The sequence below is a fragment of the Eupeodes corollae genome, chromosome 3, assembly GCF_945859685.1.
Source record: "Eupeodes corollae chromosome 3, idEupCoro1.1, whole genome shotgun sequence".
NCBI lineage: Eukaryota > Metazoa > Arthropoda > Insecta > Diptera > Syrphidae > Eupeodes > Eupeodes corollae.
Genome location: NC_079149.1, coordinates 46,810,714 through 46,830,912, shown reverse-complemented (window position 1 = coordinate 46,830,912; position 20,199 = coordinate 46,810,714). Strand labels below are relative to the sequence as shown.

At 34.6% G+C, this 20,199-nt stretch overlaps 1 protein-coding gene across 1 annotated transcript; it reads left to right on the top strand.

The window, feature by feature from the left end:
• Positions 1–692: 692 nt before the first annotated feature.
• LOC129952615 (anillin) lies at positions 693–19,955 on the top strand. The gene is made up of 12 exons (XM_056065331.1): positions 693–889; positions 1,001–1,357; positions 7,623–8,571; positions 8,749–9,150; positions 9,223–9,415; positions 13,098–13,218; positions 13,323–13,508; positions 13,590–13,814; positions 13,900–14,257; positions 18,530–18,828; positions 18,909–19,160; positions 19,228–19,955. Exons 1-12 carry the CDS (start codon positions 872–874, stop codon positions 19,702–19,704), a joined length of 3,837 nt encoding a protein of 1,278 aa, XP_055921306.1. The 5' UTR covers positions 693–871; the 3' UTR covers positions 19,705–19,955.
• Positions 19,956–20,199: the final 244 nt, after the last annotated feature.

Sequence of the window (20,199 nt, the reverse complement as noted above, 5' to 3'; positions counted from 1 at the left end):
AAATACATATATTTGAGAATGTTAAGCTCCTTACCGCTTGAACAGAATGAGATGCAGCTGTAGCTAAAAAAATCGCTGTAGTATAAGCTGTCAATAAAAACGCTCACTAATGTAGCAAAGGTCGCCCACAATAGTTCAACGCATATGAAATTTATATTTGAACTGAATTTGTATGGTAGCATACTATAAAAAAGTTACAAAACAATAAAAAATTCTCAAATGCATTGAACGCTCCCAAAAAAAAGTGAAAAGTCAAAGAATAAAAATAGTTTCCCCCATCTGTCATCTCAAATGTAGCTTGTAGCGTCGCCAAACGTTAAAGTTGAGTCAACTTGCGATGCAGCTACTGCTACAGTTACAGCTACAGCTTCTCATTGTGTCGATGTATACTATTTTCGTATCTTTTAACTTTGACAGTGCTACAGGCAACAGCTACAGCTACACCATTCTGTTCAAGCAGTTAATGTGATCCATATTGAACTTATTAATTTCAAAATATTATCGGATGAAATAAACTCAATTTACACCCGGCCTTATATCCAACCTACTATAAATTTGCTCAATGTGAACTCTACCCAATTATCTAATAAACAAACCACCATTTTTCCATCAAACACCACTAGCGCCATGCGGACAACATTGTTATCATTTTAATTCAAATCAAACTTCAACTGCAAAAATTATTAAATTAATCGCGTTGTTTGTCTTGCAAGGACAATAATTTATTTTCTACAATCATTTGTGTGAAAAAAATTGACAAAATATACGAAAAATTGTGAAAAAATATTAAATTAATAAATTTACAAAGAGAATACATAAAAATACAATTGATTGTTTGTGATAAAGTTAAAAATTTAAGCGATTGAACGCAATGGATCCCTTTACACAGGTAAATGTCATTTTGTTTTCTTGTGTCTGTTTTTTTTTTTGAGTGGGAACTCCTTGTCCTGTGGAATGTTGTTAATTTTTCTTTTATAATTTTTCAAAACCATTTCATTAGCGGATGCTTGAAAAAGCCGAACAACGCAGCAAAGCGCTAGGAATAAGCAAAGCGACCAAATTTGACCTTCCTCAAAGTGAAAATACGACTCCGGTTTTCAAGAAGCCGCCTACACAACAAACGAAGGCCTTGACTACTTCGGCAAGCAGTTCTACGCCTTTGCAGCAAAGCAATTCTGCACCATCGTCATCAAATAACAACCGATTGAATGTCGTCCAAAAGAAAGTCGAGAACTTCAACGATAAGAATAACGAAAATAATTTGTCCCAAGATAAAGTCCGTCGACAATTTGCTGTGGACAAAGAAAATATGGATCTGGGCATTGAGATAAACATAACTACAGCGAAAAATGTTGAAGTAAGTATGAATATAATTCAAAATGTAAATTGATCAGAAACGGTTGTATGCATTTGAAATTATTTTAAAAAAACCATATACAACACAAAAGTATACACACAAGTATAACCTTAGAAGTTGAGGTATCCATCTGTTTTTTGATTAGATTTTCCACCCCTATTCTAAAATAGGTTTGGGGTTTTCTCCGAAAATAGCAGCTGGTCAAAAATGATGATGCCAGAACCAATATTATAAAATTGTCTTTAACAAAAATACATTATTTATAGTTGATATAAAAATATAGGCATTTAGGATTTTATTACGAATTCAAATTTTAGTTTGAAGCAATTAGTCTGTGAGGAAAAACAAAAAATTATAATTTTCAAAGGGAGCATCATAAAAATAACAAACAGATTTTTTATAGTTTACACTTTTTCAAAAAAAAAAATGAAACTAAAAATCAGCAACAAAAACATGTAAATTATTAGTGAATTTGGATTAATAATGATGCACTTCGCCTAGATTTATATTGTTTCCTCTTACAAATAAAACATAGAAGTCCATCCCACAAACAACATCCCCTAAGAAACTGAAATATTATAAGCATGCACTCAAGCTGTGTAATTCATAACTTTATTAATAAAGGTGATCAGCATCAAGAAGAAAGCCATTGATAATCGAGAAAACGAAAAGGAAATAAAAAAACATTTCTTCCTGAAAATTTTAATAAAAAAAGTAGGGAAAACGTAAGATTGTTGAAGATAAAAGAAACAGGCTTCGTATTCATTCTTTTTAACACATAAAAAGGTTTTTGTCAAGAATTGATAAACTTTAATAATAAGAAATAATGACAAAAAGTAGAACTATGATTGTTAAGTTGTTTCTAATAGAAATAATAATAGAAACAAAATTAGAATGGTACTCTTGTTGTAGCGAGAAAGTTACATCAAACAAAGTTACAATTGGTACTTTATTGATAACTAGATAATATAATACATACAATAAATTTTAAAAATTACCACCAGCAAAGTTATTTAGAATTAACAATAAATCAGATTTAAATACACTAACATTGAAATCAATCATGTCGCAAACAGTATTTGTTTTTCTTAAACACCTGGATAATGGTTCATTGGTAGCATACACAGTTCTATGATATGGAACATTGAAAAACGTTTGGTTTCGAAGCAATCTCGCAGGAACATGAATCCCAATTAGAGGTATAATTTGTGAGCAACTGTGAACTTCTACGAATGTTAAGAGGCAAAAAACCAAGTAATTTACATCTCGTTTCATAGTTAGGAAGATCTCTGTCCCATTGAAGTCTTTTCACTAAAACTCTCGTAAATAAGTTTTTGGATCTTTTCGATTCCAAATTAATGAAGAAAATATGAAGGATTCCAGATTACACTGCAATGCTCAAGATTACACCTTACGAACGCAAAATATAAATACTTTAAGGTGTGTGGATAAGAAAACTCCTTTGAATTACGCAATATGAAATATAAAATTGAACTGAATGAAATGATCAAATATAAACAGTTAGCTAAACTCCAGAAAGATCAAGATCTTATTGCAGAAGAAAACAATCATATATATATACAACAATCACTTTGAATTTAAAAACATATCAGGAATGTCGTTTATAAACAAAAAAAAGAATAGGACCAAGATGGCTTTCTTGCGGGACACCCGACGTAACATATACCGGTGCAGAAATAATGTTATTTATACGAACGTACTGACTACGATCCCTTATAAATGAATTTAGCCATTTTAAAAAGTTTGAGTGAAAACCTACTCTATTTATCTTCATAAGTAAAGCATCATGATTGACTCTATCAAAAGCTTTAGAAAAGTTAGTATAGGCATTATCATACTGATAACCTTTCTCAAGTGCATTGAAGGCTAAATTACTAAAAATAGTGAGGCTAGTTGCAGTGGATCTACCAGGTACAAAACCAGGTTGGTATGGTGAAATCATTACTTTAAGAGAAGGAGTTAATTTGTCATAGACTAACTTTTCAAAAAATTTGGGAATAGTAGCAATTTTACAAATTGGACGATAGTTTGAAACATCTTGCCTACCACCTGATTTGTAAATATGTGTGATTGTTGAACGTTTCCAAGTATTTAGAAACTCTACATTTGCAAGTGCACTATTAAAAATAATTTTTAAAGGAACAACCAAAGCATTCGCACACATTCGTAAAATGACAGGTGAAATTCTATCAATATCACGTCGCTTATCACCCTTAAGCTTAGACAAAGCCAACTCAATCTCAGAAGTGGAAACACTTAAACTGCCTATAATAATAAGAATATTTGAGGAGTTAATGTTTGTAGCAACAAAATGAAAATGTTTAGCAAACAAGTTACATACAACAGAGATGTCAGATGAGGTAATGTTGTCATGGCGCATACTATTGGGTATGCCATTTGATTGTCTTTTTATTATTTATAAAACTCCAAACTATTTGTTTTTAAATAAAACTCAACACAAAACAGATATTGATTGTATAGAAATTTATTTAAAGTATCGAATTCTTTTTGTAAAATTCAATATTGTTTACATAATTTACGGTCATTATTAGACCTGCGAAACTGCTTGTAAAACATATTTTTTTATGTAATTATGATTCATGATTCTTTTATTGAACCACACAGGTTTTCTCTTATTCATTTTCTTAATTTTGGGGATATATAAGTCCATCGCAATATTCAGAACATTTATGAATAAAGTATAGCACTCATTTAAATCTATATTGGTGAACAATGTTTGCCAACTTGTACCATCCAGAAAATCATAAATTGCATTAAAATTAGCTTCAGCAACATTGTAATTAAAATTTAAGTCTGAAGTCTCAATTGAGAAGTGTTTATAATAATAGTGAGAAATAATTATACAATTCTAAATGAAAAACGGAGTGCAACATGATGTATTGTATTAGCACGTATCTCCACAGGTATGGAATACCATTAACTTTAAATTTTCGACCTTCGTCTATATTTTACAATCTCCGACCCTTCGCTTATGGATACACACTTTAAGTGCTGAATTGGGTTTAGGTCGGGAATTGTGATAGCCATTCCATTACATTGATTTTGTTTTGTTGTAAGTATTTTTTTGGGCAATGCTGCATGAACTCCCATTTAATTGGCACCTCTCCTTCAGTTAATGGTAGCATGACTGAATGGAAGATGTGGACATAATCCACATCGATAATCTTATTTTTGATCCAGAATATTGAACCTACACTAGATTATAAAAAGCATCCAGAAATCATTATATTCCACCACCGTGTTTTACTGTCTTCTCTGTTTATTTTGGGATAAATTCCTTGGTCTTTAGTCTTCTAACAATACATTTTTCCATCAGAACCAAACAAATTGATCTTCGTTTCTTTTGACCTCATTATTCCAATTAGAAGGATGCAAGTTTTTGTTTGCAAAGGCAAGCCTTTGTAAGATATGTTGCTCAATAACGCCACTTTTTGTTAAATTCTATCAGGAAGACTATTATTAGGTTTTCTTAAATTCATTTGTGAGTTCTCTTAAAGAAAGAAATTGTTTTTTTTTCTTACATATCCTTACCAATAGTATTTAAAAATGCAATACAATTTACCATTTGAGGTACGATCAAATTATAGAAATACTAACGACAAATTGCTAAAAAAATATTGTGTATTAAAAATGATGAAGACTTTCGTTTCTATTATTTTTTCCAATACTGTATATTATGGGCCAAAGAATGGAAAATCGCTGTGTTCACCGATACAAAAAAATATCTATAGGATAGGTAAAAAAGTAAAGCGATCAGAAGCTGATGCATCAGCGGCGAAATTTTGGTGTAATATCACTTATGGTTTTTAGAGGCATGGTTTATTAGGATTCTCTGTATTATATCTAATTGATCAATGTTGTTTTGGCCAACTTTGAGGAGCAGATAGCCACTTTAGAGTTTCAGCAAGAAATGTTGCTAAAGAATTTTTAAAATGTTGAGAAGATTTAGTCGCTGTTATTATCAAAATTGTTCAATCTTTTTTTTACCAACCAATCAGTTTTGACTTTGCATTAAGTGTGAAAATCAATATTATTCAAAAGATCGGTGTTTCCTTTCACATTTTGGTCGGTATTTATAGTTTCAGGAAGGTTGGTTTTGTGTACATCTTGAATTCGTGGATTATTCAAGTAAACGCGGTTTTTTTGCGTAGCCCTGCAATTAATTGACGTTGCCAAAACTTAAAATTACAAGGCTAGGAAACTACTCATGTAACAAAGCCATAAATGGTCTTGCGTGACTTGTTGGAATTATATATGGTTCAAATATCAAATTATTCTATTCATTGAATATACTTTAGTGAGGTGTACGATATATACCGATTCCAGCAACACTTACAGAAGCAATAGAACTGGTCCAATTCCAAATTAAACGCCATATTCGATTGTTAAGCGATCCATTATTGTAAATATCCAACATTCAACTAATATTTTGACACCCTGTATAATCGCTTATCTTTCATTGATATTTCTGTCCTTGACTACAATCTAACTGGATTTCCCAATACAGTTGTATGTGTTGGGAAAGTCTTCCTATGTCCAGTAAAAAAGACCCGTCATTTATGCAAGGTAGATATAGTTCCCAAATGATCAGCCTTAACACAAGCCTCCTTGAAAAAAATGCGTACTACGAAAGTATGGTTCCAGGGTGATATTTTAGCTATTATCTTTTTGACAACACTGGTTTAAACAGCTTACGCACGTTTAGTGTTTTTTTTTCAATGTCAAACATCTTCTTACTCATTACGAAGTTAATTTTTGGCTAAATGGGTACGTAAATAAGCAGAATTGTCGATTTTGGAGTGAATATCAGCAGGAGCTTCCAATGCATCCAGAAAAAGTCACAGATTGGTGCGGTTTATGGGCTGGTCCCCTTACTTCTTCAAAGATGATGCAAATCGTAACGTTCCTGTGAATGGTGAGCGCTGTCGTGAAATGATATCCAACTTTTTTTGACATGTTGTTTCAACAAAACGGTGCCACATGCCACACAGCACGCGAAACAATGGAAAGAGTGAGTTCGGTGAACATTTTATTTTCCGTTCGGGATCGGTCAATTGCCCGCAATTTAACTCCTTTAGACTATTTTTTGTGGGGCTATGTTAAATTTCGTGTCTATACAGACAAGCCCGCTTCAATTCACGCATTAGAAGACAAGATTAAAGCATTTATTTGGAGATACCGTCCGAAATGTTGGAAATAGTATGCCAAAATTTGACTAAGCCGATTTCTATAACTTTCCTATAGATTTTAAAATATCACTATCAATTAATATCGAAATAGAATTTTAAGTTAAAGGTTCTAATTTTCACCAACTACGAATTTAATGACAATTAGTTCCATACAACATTTATTTATTTTACATTCGATGTAACAATATCCTCCGACGGGGCCTGTGGTATCTTAGTCTGTCTTAGTCTGAGGTTTTTAATTGTTTGACTTTTGAGTTTATAATTAGTTTCGAGTGGAGTTTTCTCTTGCAAGACTCCGAATAATTTAGATTTTCATTGCTCCTATTTTCGTCAAAGAATAGCTTACTTAAAGTAAGGCAGGAATTTTATTGCATGGCTAATTTTATCTGCCTTCACCTTTGCTTACAAGTTTCCGTCTTGGCTTTCAGACATGATACATGATGGTAATGTTATGGTTTCTGTACTTTCTTTGGAAATAATATTCTGCGCATTTTCAGTTGGCATTAACTTCTGTCTTTGTTACCATAGAGTTTTGGGTCTAGACCTTTTGATATTCTGGATCAATCAGTAAACATCTTGCTTGAGGGTGGAAGTGTAGTTCACATACTCCCCTATCCATATTTTTGTCCTACTTTTCTCAGTTTTTTTTGTTAGGAGGTTAATGTCTCTGGATATTTTTTCTAAAATTTATTATCTTTCCAGTCCTAATATTTTTAAGAGGCCTAAAGCTTTCCCACTCCAAATTTGGTCGCTTCCCCATTAACCTGTGATAGCCGACAAAGTCTGTACCGTCTACTACGTTTGTTTCCAAGATCTTCCGATTATTCCATAGCTTCCTTAAATCCTGAAATAATGGAGAAAAAAAATCGTTTCAATAAGGCAATTGATGATTTAAAATACTTTGTTTAATTCACTTAATTTTCATTCTTTGTCCAACTTAAACTTTTAACCATAACACTATCAGTATCAAAGTATTTTTAAGATTTTTGAATTAATCATTGCATTGTTGTTTGTTTGCCATTCTCTATTTTAAGGTTCAAGTGCAAGTTGAAGAACAAGAAACAAGTGATGACAGCAGTGAATGTGGCAATCAACCTGTGGCTAAATTACGGGATACTTCTCGTAATCGATTACAACGTCTTGGTGCATTATATTCAAATAATGAAATATCATCACCAATCCATCGCACCGAAGGTAATTTCCATGAAGGCCAAGATGACGACACAGAAGTCGTGTCAACAAAACCAAAACAACGTTTTGGTAAACTCGCTGCTCTAGCGAATTCGATAAATAATTGGGAAGATGATACTGCTCACATTGATGTCAAATCTGTGGAATTAAAACCTGTCGAAGAGGCAACATCATCACCCAAGAAAATAAATGAAAATAAATCGGTTTCCCGAAGAAGTCCTCAGCGGAAACCACAGATAGTTGAACATCAACTAAAAGAAAAGCCACAAACGAAAAATAAGGATGATGATATGCCAAGCACTTCATCAAAGACGAAGCATTTAAAATGGGATCAAAGGGTAATGGATACCTTGGAGGCACAAGGTTTCCAGCGAAGAGACTCAACAAATCCAAAATTGGCATACGAATACGATAAACAACCAACCGCAGCCGAAAATGCCAAACAAGACAAGGAAGTGGTTAAACAAACTACAAAAACAGACAACAAACAAAAACCAGTAGATTCGAAGAAATCGGAATTGCCGCCAACCGTCAAAACAGGCCTTGTGTCAGGAAGAGCTGCAGTTTTCGAAAACAAAGCTCAAAACGTTGCACCAGCCAAACCACAAAAAGACCCCACCGAACTAACCCTCAAAGAACGTATGAATCTATTCGAAAAGAACAAAGGCGAAGCCCTTATGCCAAAAGCCGCATTCGGAATGGCTCCATCGATAAATAAAATTCGTCAGGATAGTAAAAAGGTAGCAGAAACTATTGCAGCTACCAAACAAGCTGTAGAGGAATACAACAAAGGTAAGTGGGTGGAAATCACCTTCAATTTAGTTTACATTGTTTGCCTTGCCCTAGAAACCTTGCCCTACCCCATCATTTTACCTTTTAACGTGATTCAATTATCACAGTTCAGTTGGTGTAGTTGTAGAGATTCTGCCAACGTCAATAAATAAAATAAATTGGTTATATTCGTTGCAGCACCGATTCCGGTTGTTAAAGGCAACGCGGATACTGCTGTCCGCAACAAAGTGGCTGCTTTAGTAGCGAATGCCTCATCAACAATATCCGAGAGTAGAATCAAAGCCGAAATCACTAAGCAACGAAAGGAGGATATGCAGGTAATTGCAAATCGTTTCAATAGGCAAAAAGAGCAATTCCAAAGGGAAACCAAGGACAACAACCAGAACGAGGATGACAACGGTGATGCTGATGCTGATGCTGATGACGATGATGACAGTGATTATGTTGATAGTGCAAGTAAGAGAGAAATTCAACGGAAGAACGATAAAATAACAAAAAGCTCATCATCTATGGTGCCACCGCCACCACCTCCACCAATGCCAGCCACAGCCAACACGAGTACCTACAAAAGACGAAGTCGTATGTTATCTTTTTTCAAACTTTGAACGATATTTTAAGATTTATTTTCTTCTATCTTCTTCTCCCTTAAAGCTGGTAATGCAATTGATGAAATAAAACGTGCCAGAAAATCAAATGAGAAGAAACCAACTTCGACAAGTAATGGCAATCGATTATATCCGGGTTTGTCTGATTTCGAATCGAATGAATCCGATAACGATAATTGCACTACTGCAACCGTATCAGCCGGGGAAAATCAACGTAATCGAGAGCAATTTAATGATAGGTTAGTTAATATTAAATTAGATTTTTAAAGGGAGACAGGTAATTAAATTTAAATAATTAATTTATTTTTTATTTTATTTTTATTCTGCAAGTGGAAAAAACCTAGTTATTGATAAAGCAATAGTTTCTATCGATCGCTGAAGTCAAGTTTAGTTTGTCTGGAGATCCGAAATCTACTCAGACTGACATCATGTGTTATTTCTTACCCCGTACCCCTACACCCGTACTTACATGGTACACATTTGGCTCTAAAATTATAAAGACAGACTTTTAAAGTTAAAGCTTTCGCAAAAAATTACCCAACATTTATTTAAAAATGCATCTTTTTGTTCAAAAATGTAATAAAAGAGTGCGCCAAGACCGACTCCATCCAAAAAATTGTTTCGTCCTATATTCGCACTGAAATTGTTATTACGGGCAATTTCAATGTACACAATTCTTCATGGCTTCAATATTCGGGCCAGACAACATCCGAAGGAGTGTGTGCTGAGATCTGCACTGAATTGAACCAATTAACTCAGCTGGTCAACGAGCCCACTCGAATATCGGACGTGGTAGATCGAGCAGAAAATACTCTTGACTTGTTTCTTACTTCTGACCCTGGTAAGTACACTATTAGTGTAATATCTCCTCTAGGCACAACCGACCATTGTGTCATATCTCCAGTTAAAGAAAGAGCTCCTAATAGAACCGTTTGGCAATACGTGAAGCCAACTGGGATGGTCTTAATAATTATGTTAGGATCTTTAACTGGTCATTAAGCTTCCTCGATGTTGACGTTAAGGCCAGCGCTTATATGATTACAAGTTTGATTCTCCAGGGAATCAGAAGTTCTTCCCCGAACAGGGTTGCTTGCTGTATAGAGGTTATTATGGTCAAGAAGGTAAGTTTCCGTTGTTTTGAAGCCAATCCAACTGATGGAAACCGGAACAAGTTCAAGCAAGCCAGGAAGGCCTGCTTGAAGGTCCATTTTCGACAGACCAAATTTTTACGTGACCAAAAATTTACGCAGTAAAAATGTTTGATCATTTGTAAAAAATATGAGGAATTCTATCTCTTCATCGGTTCCAACGCTCGTTGTCAATGACGCTCCATTTGTTAGCTCGTTAGAGAAAGCTAATCTCTTTGCTAGGCAGTTCATCGTCAATTCAACGCTCACCCCTGTCATCGAGCTCGTTTGTGATTCTATGGAGCCAATCTTTTTTCGCACTCGTACTGTGGCGAGAGTACTAAAAGATCCTAACATACATAAATCCGCTGGTCCATATGGTATCCCCGCTATTATTCTGAAGAGGTGTTCTTCAACGCTGGCAAAACCACTGCGTAAGCTTTTTCATCTGTCCTACTCCTCAGGTCTCGTTCCAAGCGGATGGAAAACCGCAATTGTCGAGCCTATTCCCAAAAAAGGCGAATCTTCCTCACACTGCAATTGCCGACCGATTGCACTTACGTCCCTTCTTCCCAAGGTCATGGAAACGCTGATTAATTATCATCTCAAAAAATATCTTGAAGATCGAAAGCTTCGTAATGACCGACAATACGGCTTTCGTAGCATTAGGTCCACTGGTGATCTCATGGTTCATCTCACTGAACAGAAGATCACATTTTTACATCGCTTTGGAGAAAGTAAGATTTTTGCACTTGATATTTCAAAGTATTTGATAGGGTTTGGCATCAAGCTCTTTTATCGGTTTTCATGAACCCCTTCTTCATTGGATCAGTAATTACCTTTCGAATCGTTCAATACATGTTGCATTGGATGGATTCAAGTCTGAAAACCACAAAATAAATGCTGGTGTGCCCCAGGACTCTGTTCTATCTCCAACACTCTTTCTAATTTGTATTAATGATCTGTCTGCAACTTCTAATCCAATACATTGTTTCGCGGACGATAGTACTTCCATTAAAGGCTCATTCACAAAGAAAAATGATCAATATCAACCACACTCCGCACTAAATTCTCACTTAATTAGGATGTGAGCGGAAATTGTGTTTATTCTGTTTAATAAAAATGAACAGTTATTATAATTTAATTTTAAAGTCGTTTATAAGGATAACATAGTATTTATATTATATTTGAATTCCAAAAACGTAGACCAAAACTCCGTAAAAAATAAAACAGCTCTCATTTAAATGTCGCAAACCTGATTTTATTTAAGCAAAATTTTAATGAAAGTTCATGACTTACTTATGTACGTTCTTAGCTAAATGTCTCTAGTTGCGCTATTAAAGACGTTCCGGGCCAGATAGTTAGTTACCATGCGCTCAATGTGTCCTGGCCATCTCAGACGTTGTACTTTTATCCCCCTGCCTAAGTCTACTTTTATGTACAACACGTTCAGCTTGTCGCTCGTAGCAGGAAGCATATGATGAGAATCTTATATAGCGACACTGGTTGCTAGAGGGAAGGCTTTGTACCGCTTGATATCAGTGCAGGTGTTTTTTTTTACATTCAATTAGATAGAGTCCTTAACACTTAACCAATTTTACGGAGACGTCTGTATTGCATGCTCTTTCTTAATCAATTTTAATTTGGCCTCATCAAACACTACACGATATTAAGTGACAAATGACACATTAAAATTGAGCTGAACGCTTCAGCAAATTCGAGTAACTGGGCAAACTTTTTTTAGAAAGTGCCCATTTTGTTGACGTTGGAATTATTCATTATCCTTTCAAGGACGATGTTGTTTTCAACCTTTTTTCATCCAGTACGAATTCTCCATAGCCCTACTTTACAAACGGATAAGTTTGGCAGCGATACAAAAACTACGCGTGCCTATATAGTTCTTCCCTTTAGATTGTGGATGTTGTCATATGCTTAGGTTTTTCTTCCAGGATTTGCCTAAGAATAAATATTTGATCGACTGTAACCTTCTCAGGTCTAAAACCGTATTTATAAGCACATATAAGGTTTGGAGTTGGCCCTTGAGAGGTACACATTTTACGGTAAAGAAGATCTTGCTTTCGATTCTTAGGAGACTAATTCCACCATAGTTGGTGTAATTTAGAGGGTCATGTTTTTCATATAATTTCTTTTAAAATACTTATTATAAGTATAAGACCAAAACACAATGGATAACACTGGAATCCTATCTTTTTTTGTTTTTTTATGTTAGAGGGAAAAAATCCGTTCAGCTTACTTTTGTATTTTCTCTTTGAATCCTCGTCAATATTTCTTCTGACTGAAAGTTACCGCAAAATGATCTCTATTTTCGTGACGAAAACAGGAACTTCCAATTTTTTAGTCTAAGACATTCGTTCAACTATTAGGATCCTTGTTATACCGATTTCTTCGTCATGGTTTTTTTAGTGTTGAAGGGGTATTCTTGTGATGAGTTTTTTCCATTAAATCATTATTCAACACAAACGAATGCTTTTGTTAAAGAAAATAATAAACTTCACTTGCTCATCGTAAGTTGTCCTTATAGAGAAATGCATTTGAAAAACCATTTTAAATGTCTTATGTACACTTTGTTGAACTGAAAACAATAGGTATCTAAAAACAAAGATAATAATTCAGTAACAGTCGTTAGTTACTACATAATCTTTCAAGATACAAAATATTAAAACTCGAAATCTAAAAAGTCCCTTTGATCAATGTAGTTCTTAATTAAAAACGTTGATAACGAAAAGTTCTTTGAAAAATTGAATTCACTCATTAAATTTCGTTTCGTTTGCAGTTACATGGATTCAGAAGAAGACAGCACAGCAGGTATTTGTAATGTAAGCTTGGGTCGTGAAATAATGCAAGTTGTGCAGTCGAATGAATCACACAACAATAATGCAGTTGGAAGACAAAAGGTACATTTTAAGATATATAATTATACTCTTCCCTTTTCTGTTCATGCTTCGTCTTTATGGTGATACTAAATAACAATTGCATTTTGATTAAATTGTATTCACAGGGAGTTCGGTACGCTGAAAAAGATCAGTACTATGGTGACAGTTCAATAAATTCATCCGAAGAGGGTTCAATGGGTATGGATGACTATCTAGATGAGGCGCTCGATGAAGATGCTGATAATTATGAAGAAAGTAACGATGACAACGATGATACAGACGAACAAAATGATAGCAAAGTATCCAAATCGGTAAAATAAACAAAAAAAAAAACATTTATTTCCATTAACTTACAATCTCCTTTTGCTTTTTTTGTTTTATTGTTAAAACAGAGCAAAGGAACAACAGCATCGAATAGTTTCTCGTTCAAGAAGACACCAAAAAAATACACCCATTGCATGCCAATTTCTGAGGAAAACGATGATTATCAAACAACTTCTGTTACCCCTTATCCAACGCCAGTTAAATCAGCTTTGACGGTAAATCAGTCTGAAGATGAAAATATGGTTACACTTGTACACACAGTCAGTTTCTATCGACGTCAACAGAACTCAAATGTAAGATGAAAATAGAGAAAAATACCAAAGTACCTTCCTGGAAATCAATAAAACTGAATACGTTTGATTCCATTTTTTTGTATAGAGCAACAATTCAACACCAGTTCGTAAAATCAATCGAGAACAGCAAAACCAACGTAATACTGATGGCGAAAACAATAGATATCAACATCAACATCAGCAGTACCATCAACAACTGTACAATGATAATCATAATAACGACACAGAAGGCTACTCCGAAGAAGATGAATCTAACTCTGAGTGCGAGGTAGCAGACGAGGGTTATTTGGTGCAGGACAAAATCAAAAAACTCTTAGATGAGGTTTGCAAACAGCAACAGGTTATTGGACAAACAAGTCAGGCGTTAAATTTGTGTGCATCGACAATTGAATTTTCCGGATCAACTGAATCTGTGGAAGGCGAACGTCATTTATTAGTTGCAAGTAAGTGAAATATATATATTTTTTTTAGAAGTGGATTTTTCATAAGACTGATTTGTGGTAAAAGAAGAAATTTAATCCAGGGCAATGCTTGTTAGATTCACTTGAAATTGATGTATTTTTACTAAAATTGCGTTTTTGAACTGAAAAAAAGTAGATTTCACATTCTTAATGTGCGGCTTAAAAAAGAACCTCTGTACTTGAGATAGGTCCAAAATTGAGATGAAGAGTAAACTCTTTTGTATTTCTGGATGTGTGAGTATTACGGAGGAATTTTTTTTTGTAAAAATATCAGTAAAGAAACAAAATATGTACTTGAAACATTGAGGGAGTGTTCGAGAGGTGTAAAAATGTCGTTTATAGGTCTTGCCTATTATTTTTAAAATTTCTTTCTGGATTCTATTCAAACAAACAAAGAAGAAAAGATGCATCGATACCAAAAGCAGGCTTTTGCTTTTAAATTATCAATTATCATTTCATTCTCCTAAACTTGTGCATCATAAGCTGAGGCTTAATCAGGATTTCCATGACTGCGGGACAGTCTGGACAAAATTTTGAAGTTAAATTCAACATTTAAAAAAAAATTGCAGGGGCTTCATTGGGATCCTCAAATTTGTGTAAGCCAAGGTATTGGCGTACTGTTGAAACTTCACGAGTCCCAAAGAAGATTCATTCCGTTTACGTTTCCAAGAACGAAAAAAGTAGTGACACGGCACAAGCTATTCTCATCCTTGTGCGGAAGTGCTATTTATTAATTAAAAAACATTTGGCATTTGTTTTTGTTTACTTCTTCTTGGAAACATTGATCAATGTAATGGTAATCAGGAGAAAATATATCCTTATATAAAACATTATCGTGTTTATCATCTAAATATACATATATCTCAATGGGAAAAGGCTTGTAGAAAATGTTTGTATCTTATAATACTTATAAAGTAACTGAAAACATGCCAAGTTAATGACAATAACAATTTTGGACAGTAACCATTCAATAGCTCAATTATCCTACAACACTTTGGTACACGAAATCATTGCGTTTACTGCGAAGCAAAAGAAATAAGGCATATAAAACTTATCTCGAAACTCTGTCTCCAATCAACTTCTCTTTTTATATTTAACTCTTTAACGAATTTAAGTCTCTTTCTAATTTTGTATATGCTATTTATGTTACTGATATGGGCACCTCTTTGAAAAAAAATCTTAACAAATTTTGGAAATTTAAAGAAAATATCAGATGGCTTACAATTAACTTCATTTACAAGAGCCTTTCATTAGATTAAACTTGATATCTGTAACGCTTTCGCAACAAATTTCCGGGAGTCATTTGTTAATAGCCCTTAAGAAGTTGATGATGTATGTTTCCATAATCTTCACTCCTTTACGCCAACTTATTTATGATCTTTTATCCGCGTTGAATGATGACTGCTCAGTCGGTGCCGATGGTATTCCCCCGGTAGTATTAAAAAAGTGTAGTAATGCTTTAGATGAACCCCTTACGTTCTTATTCAAACTTTCTCTAAAAACAGGCCAATTTCCCAGTATATGAAAGAAGTCATTTCTAACACCAATTTTCAAGAAAGGTAACAAGTCGGATATAAGCAACTACAAGCCCATTGCAAAGCTTTCTTGCAATGCTTGTTTGTGAAAGTGTAGCATTTTTTAGTAAGAATCTCATTTGCGAACAGCAACATGGTTTTGTTAAAAAAAGATCAACCGTTACAAATATTCTCACATACTCAAACATATGTTCAAACGCTTTCGAACAAGGTTATGAAGTTGACTTTGTATACGCCGACTTTTCTAAAGCTTTTAACCAACTTAGCCACGAAATTATTTTATTTAAACTTAAAGCTCTTGGTTTTATAGCATTTTTCTTAGCTTTGATCAAATCATACCTTGCAAACAGATCTTATGAGGTATAATTTATAAATTGTCATTCAGTACTATTTGTTGCCCAGGAAATCCATGTTGGCCTTTTTCTGTTCATCCTGTCTTTTAACGATGTATCGTCTTGTCTACGCTCAAGTGAACTCCTCATTTTTGCTGACGATATGAAGATTTTCAAAGTAATAAAGTCCACCCATGATCGTATTCTTTTACAAGCCGACATTGATAGTTTCACATTTTGGTGTGGGAAAAATAGCCTTTCACTCAACCCTTTAAAATGCCACACGATACTTTCACTAAAAAACTAATCAGTAACGTATTTGACTAATGTATATCACAGCAAAAACTTTGTCGCCTCTCCACATTTAAAGATTTAGGGGTTTATTTCTGTTCCAACTTAGAATTTACACATGTTAAATATAACTTATATTTTGTATTTTGTGCGTGTGTAAGGCTATAATTGTATTATTTCCTTAATAACAACTAAGATTCTGCGAAGTCCGTCTGTCAGTTACGTTTTTATGTTTTTTAAACTGACTTTTCTTCTAAAATTATATTAGGTGCATTTCATCGACTAGCTTTGTAAGTCTAAGTATTACAAATTTGAAGTAAATAACTTGCTTGTTTCCTGTCGGTCGAAAACCGACTGAGCGTGTTCCTGTAAAAACGGAGAAGTTCCAGACTGGGCGCTACTATGCCTTTCGAACCAAGTCCTTTTTTATTTTTAGTATTTATAAGAATTTAAATTTCACCGGCCGGAGCATTAGTCTTCATGCGCTCTACGTGTACCAGCCATCTTAGTCTTTGGACTTTTACCCTTCTGGCTAAGTCTAGGTCGCTGCACAGCCCGTACAGCTCGTCGTTCCATCTTCTCCTCCACTCCCGATGCATACGGGACCGTAGATCACACGAAGAACTTTTCCATCGAAACGGGCCAAGGTGCTGTCAGCCTCTTTTAGTCCATGCTTCTGCACCGTATAGCAGGACGGGTATGAAAAGGGTCTTATATAGCCATACTTTGTTCCCTCGAGGGAAGGCTTTGTTTCTCAATTGCTTTCTTAGCCCAAAGAAACAGCGGTTAGCAAGAGTTATTTTTCGGTTGATCTCAGCGCTGGTGATTTTTTCGGCGTTCAAAGCGAAGCCCAGATAAGTGAAGTCCTTAACTAAAGTTAAAGTTACGTCTGCAGATGGTGACGTTTTGACCTAGACGTCCGTCCGTGTTATAAGTCCTTTCTTGACGACATCATTTACTTTGTTTTGCCCTCATTAACCGTTGTAAACATTTACTCGTACATATAGTATAACATACCCTCCGCATATTCAAATCGATTTTAAGTAAATGTTTTTAAAAAAGAAACAATGCTTCTATCACTATAACAAATTTTGACTATTTGCCTGATAACATACACATACAATTTAACCATCCTAACACGACCATGTATACGAGAATACAATATGAGTGTCTCTATATTTTTGCTGCAAATCATCTAATTCGTGCAAATTCTATTAAAATATTAATTGACACGCATCTACATGACACACAGAGTGAGAATAAATTTATGAAAACCCAACAATGTAACCCATCGAAATGCAATTCCACGTTGGTTAACCTACCTTCTGGCATAATATTTAATTTGTCCACTTTAGCGTGTGGTATTTCGGTGCAGGACAAGCATTCTCATAAAATACATCCAGAGAATGTGTGCTAACGTTTTAACATGCATCACTTACCTATCTACCCAGTTCTGATTTAGTCTGTTTTTCTTTTTGGATCTGGTTGTTTTTATTCGTACGTACAACACACACTCTGTTCAACAGTTGTTGCCGTAACAACACTGCCAACAAGGATAACGTTAACGTCATTATCATTATCCTTGCTTTGCTTCCATTGGCTACATTGGCTAACGAGAACGAGAACAACTCTCGAAGAAGAACATCATAATCATGATGGTTTTGCATTTATGTGTTTGGTTGAGTTAAAAATTCCAACGAACCGACAGGATAACATTGTTTTAATAATCGAATTAAAATAGCATGGTAAAACCGAACGAGTTGAAACATCCTTTTCCTCTTCCTCATTCAACATCTACAGCTGGTTGCATCATCAGTTGAAAATGTTATAATCCGTTGATGTTTGCATTGTAACTCATCAATGTGGGCTATGGTGCTGATGTCTATGGGGGTTTTCTGCCCTTTTGTTGTTTTAATAATTTTATCAAGTTTAAAATTGGTCAGAATATATGGTAAGTGGAAAACCTTTCCAATGGTGTAGTGAAGTATTTATTCCATAAGTGTATTGACATTTGTTTCAATTATTTTCGATTCGGTACGAAAATGCTTACGACTATTATTTAACCCTTTTCTCCTTTTTACCACTTTCCTCAACAGCACATCGTCGACAAGCATCTCTGGATGAAATCCAAAGACTGCGTGTTGAAAACAGTCTTCGGCCACTTGGCGCACCAAAAGAAAAAGGTCGCCTTACCATCAAGGAAATAACTATTCCGCTAAGGCACGATTACATAAGGAAGTTATCTGCTGATACAATTTCTGGGCATCATTTAGTTTGTCTATTGAAATACAACGAACATGTTTTGGCAACTAAGACCGTTCCAACGCTCCCCGGTCTGGTTGCTGTTAAGTTTCCGGATGTTTTGCAAATGAATAATGTTTATGCTGATTTTAGGGTAAGACTAAAATCCTTTTCAACTTATCATAAGAATTAATGTTAAGAACGTTTCATATTATTGTTTGTATTTATTCATAGGTAACACTTGAAATCTACGGAATGACAGCTCAAAGAGAAGTCCTCCCACATGAAGTTAAGTATCACATTAACATAAACAAAAAGGGTGGCGTTAAGACGCCCAAAAAGAAAGGCAACGATAATCGTTTGGTAATGCCGATTGTGCAGTCGTCAGGTGGGCCACATGTGGTGCGTACCCCCGCTCTGGTTCAATACGGTTTTGCGATATTCTCGCTGCGAGAAATTCAAAGGACCACCTGGTCTCTTACACAGGTAATGTCATATTAAAGCCAAATAATTGATTTCATTGTCCTGCAATTAAAAGACAAATCGCTTTTAGGTTTTAGGTGTAAGTCCATTAGAGGGCGTTGTGCACATGAAAGTTAATTGTGAACTGTCGGTTTCGGTGGAACACAAAGGATTTCTAACAATGTTCGAAGATATTTCCGGCTTCGGAGCCTGGCACAGAAGATGGTGCTATCTTAATGGACACGTTGTGAACTACTGGAAGTATCCGGACGATGAAAAGAAGAAGACACCAATGGGTTCTATTGATTTGTATACTTGCTCTTCTACAAAAGTCTCTACAGCACCCAGAGATATATGTGCACGATTAAACACAATAATGTTGGAATGCCAACGACCAGCACGAGATGATGATGTCGAATCACAACTCGTTGTGCCAAATGGCAAGATGACAATCGTGCGGCAGCTATTGTCGGCCGACACAAAAGAGGAACGTGAAGAATGGTGTGCTTATTTTAACAAAGCTTTGACTTTGCTTCGGGCGTGGGGTGCTGTTCCTCCACAACACTAAATGTATGACACTATTATGGAAATATCTGAACTTAGGCAATAATAATAATCAAGGTAGTAAGTTTCGATTTATTTCAAAATGAAAATGGAAGTACTTAGTATTCTAAAGAACTTATAAACTTTTCAAGTATTTTTATAATGACAAGTATGTTATTTTATAACTTAGCTGACTAACTCTATAACTATTATGTTTGAACTTAAAGTCATTCAAAGAAAAGGAAAAAAAACGTATTAGAATAAATAATTTATAATTTGTAGTCTTTTTTATTTGTATCGATTTTTTTATATATTTGTTAATGTATATTTAAATTATATAAAATATTTTATTCGTAAAAGTATTACATTATTTTGTACATATTTAAAATATTAATCGCATTTATAATAACAATAAATTCTCATCGAAGAATAAAATTATTCGTTACATTTGTTTGGCTCTCAAAAATCATAGAAATCCTCCAAAACCCTCAAGAATTGATAAGACGGTTTAATTAAGTTT

Excerpts from the sequence above, each read along its gene's own strand:
- LOC129952615 (XM_056065331.1), top strand. Across the intron at positions 13,815-13,899 it reads GACGTCAACAGAACTCAAAT|AGCAACAATTCAACACCAGT; the intron begins GTAAGATGAAAA and ends TTTTTTGTATAG. Across the intron at positions 18,829-18,908 it reads ATGTTTATGCTGATTTTAGG|GTAACACTTGAAATCTACGG; the intron begins GTAAGACTAAAA and ends ATTTATTCATAG.